The sequence below is a fragment of the Urtica dioica genome, chromosome 1 (assembly GCF_054948205.1).
Source record: "Urtica dioica subsp. dioica isolate 48M chromosome 1, U.dioica_male_clone48M_v1_H2, whole genome shotgun sequence".
NCBI classification, from domain to species: Eukaryota; Viridiplantae; Streptophyta; class Magnoliopsida; order Rosales; family Urticaceae; genus Urtica; species Urtica dioica.
Window position 1 is genome coordinate 1,103,582 of NC_142756.1, and position 7,548 is coordinate 1,111,129.

The window sequence follows — 7,548 nt, forward strand, 5'->3', positions numbered from 1 at the left end:
TTTTTTTCTTTGAAAAGTTTTCTGACTTTCTTCTCGGCCGAGGCGTACACGTCCAGAGTCGAGAGCATTTGTGGGACCCCCTCGAGGCCCGGGAAAAGGGCTTGGGCTTTTAAAGCGAATTTTCTCGCGCCTGTTACGTCTTTAGCCGAGAATTTCTTCTCTGCAATTTCTTTCGCACGCGTCGCCTCGTCTTTATTGCAATCCATTCTCTTTTTTTTTTTTCTTTTTTTCTTTGAAAAGTTTTCTGAGCTACAAATACAATCGTATCTCAAAACTGTTGCTTTCCGCCGAGAGATAAATCAAGTGCAGAAGGTTGCTTCAGGAAGAGGAGTAGCCGGTGTACAGACTTCAAGAATAGCCTCCGAATCCAACAGAGAGTTCATCTTCTCGTCGTCTTTTTCTGGTAACAAACAGTGAGTAATTCTTTCCCTATATGTCTTGACTTATTTTTCATTTTATTTTTTATAATAAAAACAAATCTCTTAATATCTCGTGATCTATCAGGGTGCTTGCATCTGGCAAATTCGGAGATAAGCCACAGATATCGGAAGAACAGTCTTCGATCGCCACGCCTATTGTAGCATCTACAAGTAAGTCTAAAACAGTGACTGGTTCTGAAGAACAAGCTACAAGCACTGTCCATACAGCTACACCTACAAGTCAATCAAATACAGTGACTGAATCAGAGCTCGATGGTTCTAGAAAGGGTTTTGATGACAGTATCGAAACGTTTGTTGATGAGCAAGGGCGTGTTCGAGTCAGTAGGGTAAGAGCGATGGGTATCCGTATGAGCCATGATTTGCAAAGCAACTTAGAACTGATGAAGGAAATTGAAGACGAAAATGTTAATGCTCAAAGTAAAAGCAACAGTGCTGTCCCGAGTTCTTCCCCTAGCAATGCTGTCACGGGAACTTTATCTAATGGCGCTGAGGCTGTTAAACTGAGCAATGCAGAAGAAAACTCCGCGTTAAATGGTGATACTTCAATAGAGATTTCTTTTGTAGATGATGGTGACACCACCAACTGTTTCGATGGCGATGATGATTTATTTACTCGTCTAGTATCTGAAAATCCTGGCGGGCCAGAATCTGATAATATTACGCCATTAGTAAATAACCTCTCTGCCGGTTCTGATTCGGACTGTGACTGGGAGGAAGGTACTATTGAAGCTTACCATAATACTCTACCTGACGATGCCAACTTGGACTCAAAACACCCTTTTTCGTGAAGAAGAAAATCGTGAAGATTCTGAACACACTACTACACCCCTTGTAGCTCAAAAGAGTGAACACAGTTCAAAGGGTTATTTAGAAGAAGAGGCTGATCTAGAAGAAGCAATAAGGAGAAGTCTCAGGGATAAAGAGGAACAAAATGCATTGCCTGAAAATGATAAGTCAGAACTGCCTGTCAGAAATACTTGAAAACTTATGTATATTATAGAAATTTATAATTTCTTATCATTTGTTTTATTTTTGTTCAAATAAGTTTTGCTAAAAAAAACTTGAAAACTTTGTTATTTTGCTGTAAGATGGATGTTTAGTGAACTGTTGTAAAATTGGTATAGTTGTTAGCATAAGCATAATTAGTATTTGGTAAATATGTATTCATATTTGTAATTAATAATTATTTATATAAAATGTAATTTATAATAATAAGATATTCTTAGATATATAAAAAAAAATATTAAAGTGGATGTCTATAGATTGTAAAAAAAAAAATTATAAATTTTGGTGACATCAACAAATTTATTTGATAAAAAAAATATAAAGATATTTTGAATGAAAAATTAAAGTAAGAGAATAAAAGCGTTAGGAAAGAGAAAATAAAAGCCAAAAAGCAAAAACTACGTACTAAAAGCTTCTAAATATAGTTTTTAAATTTTTAGTTAAAATATTAAAAAAAAAACACTTTTCAACTTTTATAAGAAATAATTTTACAAAACACATGATATTACTTTTAAAAAAGAGAAATTTCATTAAGTGGGCTTAAAAATTGATTAAATATCAAGATTAGACCCTAACTTTTTAAAATATCTAAAAATGGACTTTTGGACCCAAAATGGACAAATATACCCCTGTCCTCTATTTGAACTCATTCGCGCCTCTCTCCCTCTCTCCTCCATTTCACTCGTTCACTTCCAAAACAAAGAAAAAACTGAGAACTCCTACGATATTGTACGACGGCATACGATCTTGTACGAGCCAGTACGATATAATACGATAGAGGACGATGGCGTACGATGGAAACGCTTCAATCTTCGGCGGCGGTGAAACACAGAAATCCCGAGCTCAAAAGTCATCTAAAAAGGTAAGTTTTCAACTAATTTGTTGTTAAATGTCTTTGGAAATAGTTAGAATAGGGTTTATGAGTTAGTATTAATCTTATTTGAGTTGATTTGAGTTGATTTGGGTCGGATTTAGAATGTTAGGGTTTGAAATTAGGGCCAGTGTACGATGAGATTGATGCATCGTACGATGTCGTACGATGCTGTACGATGTCGTACGATGAAATTCATAGAGCTCTACGATGCGATACGATGGTGTACGATGGGTTTATGTTTTCTCAAAAATTGTCGTACGACTCTGTACGATGTCGTACGATGCGGTACGATGCTATACGATGATTTTTTAAAAAACTTTAATTTCTTGTTTTAGGATGATATACGATTCTGTACGATGCTATACGATGATTTCTTTAAAAAATTTAATTTCTTGTTTTACGATGATATACGATATTGTACGATGCTATACGATGATTTTTTTAAAAAATTTAATTTCTTGTTTTACGATGATATACGATGCTGTACGATGCTATACGATGATTTTTTTAAAAAATTTAATTTCTTGTTTTACGATGATATACGATGCTGTACGATGCTATACGATGATTTTTTTAAAAAAAATTAATTTCTTGTTTTGTGATTCTGATTTAATTTTGTTGCTTTTTTTAGGACAATTTAAACTACATATACAACGTCTCATTCCCGGGGCGTATCACGTACGGTGGGACGGGGATCTTGAAGCTTGTACGGAGTAGATTCGATGAGCTCGGGATAAAAGAACGAATCCTCGGGACTCCGTTCGAGCAATTTTTTACGGAGAGCGAGCTTGGTTTCTCACCGGTGCTCGTACATACTCTCCTTCAGAAGAAGATCGAGGCGACGGTACGAGGGGAGATACATTTTGGTATCGGAGGCAAACGAGTACGATTTGGACGCCTCGAGTACGCACTCGTCTCGGGGATGACTTATGAAGACGGTCCGACCAAAGCCGAACAAGACGAGCGAAAGAACGATGGATTGATCACGGATCACTTGAACGGCGTTGCCGGAAGCAAGTTGAGCGCGTTGATCAACGCGTTCACCATATGTCGAAGCCCTGACGCTGCGTTCAAGCTCGGGCTGCTCGTATTCGTCTATGGGTATCTTCTGGGGCAGCCGGCCAACAAAGCCATCGAAGAAAGGTGGCAGAAATTTCTATACATCGTTCAAGACCTCCCCTTCTTCTTCAAGATGCCTTGGGGAAATTTGAGTTGGGCAGAGACATATTCCAGCCTGTCGGTGAACCTACGGCGTTATCACGAGACGCTGCAAAAGAAGTTGAAGGACAGCCGGATGTGGCACAGAAAGAGGTCAAGTACACATTGACGGGTAATCTCCATACCCTTCATAACTGGGCGTACGAGGCTATCCCAGAGATCGGGATGAGGTTCGGGTCGAACCAGGGGATTCGTGTGCCCCGGATGCACTCGTGGTCTAGTAATGTGCTCATAATGGGCAAAGACATCGAGGCGGTCTTGAATAAAAAAACGGTAACTTTTTATTATTTATCGTTTATTAATGTATTTTACATTATTCTGGAATATTGGTAACGTTTATTAATGTATTGTAGGTGGGTGTTCTTCAAATGCTGAGACCAAGGGTACCAGAGAAAGAAATGTTCACTCTCCTCGAGACACAGACGAGCAAATGTATGTATCCCATAGACGTCGAGGGAGAAGATGCGACAGAGCCGCGAGACATCGAAGAAGAAATAGATCGAGTCGCGACTGTTGCAGAAGATGCCATCGTCGGAGACTCCGACGACGAACACGTGTCAGACACTCCACGTGTTCGTCTTGCTAGTCCGACCACTCCCGCAATGGGATCGAGGCCCACAGCGAACTCTCGCGCCGACATTCCCGAGGCCTTTGTCCTAACACGGGAAATGTGGGAAGAAATGCGAGCTTCCCAAGAACAACTGCGAGCATCTCAAGAACAACTGCTAGCATCCCAAAAACGAATGATTCAGTCACAAGGGATAGTCTTACGTTCTCTTTCACGACCGGCCGTAGAGTTGAGCGCATGAGTGTTAGACAGGTTAGATTTTGTGACAAGTTTAAATCAATTTAACGTTTTAAAGTAGAGTTTAAATTTAATTTAACGTTTTAAAGTTGAGTTTAAATTTTATTTAACGTTTTAGAGTTAAGTTTAAAATTTAGAGTTGAGTTTAAATTTTATTTTAACGTTTTAGAGTTAAGTTTAAATTTTTGTGACAAGTTTAAATCAATTTAACGTTTTAAAGTAGAGTTTAAATTTAATTTAACGTTTTAAAGTTGAGTTTAAATTTTATTTAACGTTTTAGAGTTAAGTTTAAAATTTAGAGTTGAGTTTAAATTTTATTTTAACGTTTTAGAGTTAAGTTTAAATTTTTGTGACAAGTTTAAATCAATTTAACGTTTTAAAGTAGAGTTTAAATTTAATTTAACGTTTTAAAGTTGAGTTTAAATTTTATTTAACGTTTTAAAGTTGAGTTTAAATTTTATTTAACGTTTTAGAGTTAAGTTTAAAATTTAGAGTTGAGTTTAAATTTTATTTTAACGTTTTAGAGTTAAGTTTAAATTTTTGTGACAAGTTTAAATCAATTTAACGTTTTAAAGTAGAGTTTAAATTTAATTTAACGTTTTAAAGTTGAGTTTAAATTTTATTTAACGTTTTAGAGTTAAGTTTAAAATTTAGAGTTGAGTTTAAATTTTATTTTAACGTTTTAGAGTTAAGTTTAAATTTTTGTGACAAGTTTAAATCAATTTAACGTTTTAAAGTAGAGTTTAAATTTAATTTAACGTTTTAAAGTTGAGTTTAAATTTTATTTAACGTTTTAAAGTTGAGTTTAAATTTTATTTAACGTTTTAGAGTTAAGTTTAAAATTTAGAGTTGAGTTTAAATTTTATTTTAACGTTTTAGAGTTAAGTTTAAATTTTTGTGACAAGTTTAAATCAATTTAACGTTTTAAAGTAGAGTTTAAATTTAATTTAACGTTTTAAAGTTGAGTTTAGATTTTATTTAACGTTTTAGAGTTAAGTTTAAAATTTAGAGTTGAGTTTAAATTTTATTTTAACGTTTTAGAGTTAAGTTTAAATTTTTGTGACAAGTTTAAATCAATTTAACGTTTTAAAGTACAGTTTAAATTTAATTTAACGTTTTAAAGTTGAGTTTAAATTTTATTTAACGTTTTAGAGTTAAGTTTAAAATTTAGAGTTGAGTTTAAATTTTATTTTAACGTTTTAGAGTTAAGTTTAAATTTTTGTGACAAGTTTAAATCAATTTAACGTTTTAAAGTAGAGTTTAAATTTAATTTAACGTTTTAAAGTTGAGTTTAAATTTTATTTAATGTTTTAAAGTTGAGTTTAAATTTTATTTAACGTTTTAGAGTTAAGTTTAAAATTTAGAGTTGAGTTTAAATTTTATTTTAACGTTTTAGAGTTAAGTTTAAATTTTTGTGACAAGTTTAAATCAATTTAACGTTTTAAAGTAGAATTTAAATTTAATTTAACGTTTTAAAGTTGAGTTTAAATTTTATTTAACGTTTTAGAGTTAAGTTTAAAATTTAGAGTTGAGTTTAAATTTTATTTTAACGTTTTAGAGTTAAGTTTAAATTTTTGTGACAAGTTTAAATCAATTTAACGTTTTAAAGTAGAGTTTAAATTTAATTTAACGTTTTAAAGTTGAGTTTAAATTTTATTTAACGTTTTAGAGTTAAGTTTAAATATAATTTAACGTTTTAGAGTTAAGTTTAAATATAATTTAACGTTTTAGAGTTAAGTTTAAAATTTAGAGTTGAGTTTAAATTTTTGTGACAAGTTTAAATTTTGTGACATATTTTATTACTTTGACTTTCAGCTTTCTATGTGGAAGAGGCTGAACATTTTGTTCGAGGACGCAACGGGCTTGCCTGGGGGTGAAATTCCCACGACCCAAGCTGATGGTCGTAAACGCCGGACCCCTCCTCCTCCTCCGGCGGCTAGTCAAAAGCCGGCGTCTCCATCGCATGAGGCAGAGCCGTCTTCTACGCATCGCGAGTCATCGAAGAAGTCAGAGCCGTCTTCTACGCATCGCGAGTCATCGAAGACGTCGAAGAAGCCGTCTTCAACGCATCGCGAGTCGTCGAAGCGATCGGAGATCAGGCCGGTGACTTCTCCCAGGTTGTCGACGTCTTCGTCGAGTCCTCGTAGAGAAGACATTTCGGATAAGCTACGCCCGCTCACAACTCCTCTAAGGAAAAGACAGAAGGCACAGCTTACTCTGGCACGTCCAGATCGGCAAGTGCGACAGAAGACGTCGCGTTGGGCCGAATTCACTGATCCGACGAGGCCCAAGTATTTGGAAAAGCCGATCCCCAAGTTCAAGCCGTTGAAGGACGCGAAGCAAAAAGAGTTTGATAATTTCGTTAAGTGGGTGCGGATAAAAAAAGTGGGACGGCAAGTTCATGGAGTCTGTTCGACTGAAGACGTGCGACGGAGACACGATTTTCTTCGACACGATATTGACAGAAACCAGATGGCTACATGATTCGGTACGTTATTATATAATTTCACTTTCCCTATCAATTTAAAATAACGCTATATGTTTCTAATGTCTCAGCATATTGATGCTATGATTCACATGGTTCGGGCTCGCCAACGAGCTCTCGACGGATATCGGCAAGACGTCCGAATCATGGATTGTCGGTGGGTCCAGCACGTGTACGGCCGATTCAGAACGGAAGAAGCGAACATCAACAAGGCCATCGAGCTGGGAGCAGAGCCCGAACCCGTGGACTGGGACATGAGGGCAACTATTAGCCCGATGACTGGGTATAGGGACGCCAATATTTTGCCTTGGGATGGTGCTCGCGAGATCCTGTTCGTCGTGAACTTCCAGAACATTCATTGGTTCACATTTCGGATCGACATCGCGGTCTGGACCATTACCGTCCTCGACTGCCAAAAGGATCTCATGCAGTCGTCGAACCATCAAAAGGACTTCACTGAGTTGATGGAGGTACGTAAAATGTTATGTTATTCACAATTATTACCTTAGAGCAACAATTAATTAAATTATAAGGGTTACTTAACATTGTTAAAATGTTTATTATTCAGACTTGGAGTCGAGCATTTGCGAGGATTGTGGCCATATGTGGTTTCTTCAAGAACCATCCCAACTCTTACCGGGAGACTGAGCATGCTGAAATTAAGTTCACTAACCTGACGTGGATCGTCGATGACAAGGTCCCACAATGTGCATACAGGTAA

At 36.1% G+C, this 7,548-nt stretch overlaps 1 protein-coding gene across 1 annotated transcript; it reads left to right on the forward strand.

The window, feature by feature from the left end:
* Window positions 1-2,152: 2,152 nt before the first annotated feature.
* On the forward strand, window positions 2,153-7,548 carry LOC149406064 (uncharacterized). The gene is made up of 5 exons (XM_089609187.1): window positions 2,153-2,307; window positions 2,951-3,559; window positions 6,729-6,830; window positions 6,899-7,165; window positions 7,396-7,548. The coding sequence occupies exons 1-5, from the start codon at window positions 2,230-2,232 to the stop codon at window positions 7,546-7,548; spliced, it is 1,209 nt and encodes a 402-aa protein (XP_089465313.1). The 5' UTR covers window positions 2,153-2,229.

What these genes read in the sequence shown, in the direction of transcription:
- LOC149406064 (XM_089609187.1), top strand. Translation starts at nt 2,230, where the DNA reads ATGGCGTACGATGGAAACGCTTCAATCTTCGGCGGCGGTGAAACACAG. An exon ending in CTCAAAAGTCATCTAAAAAG is followed by an intron (nt 2,308 to 2,950) that starts GTAAGTTTTCAA and finishes TGCTTTTTTTAG; the next exon opens with GACAATTTAAACTACATATA. An exon ending in CTCGCGAGATCCTGTTCGTC is followed by an intron (nt 7,166 to 7,395) that starts GTGAACTTCCAG and finishes TTTATTATTCAG; the next exon opens with ACTTGGAGTCGAGCATTTGC.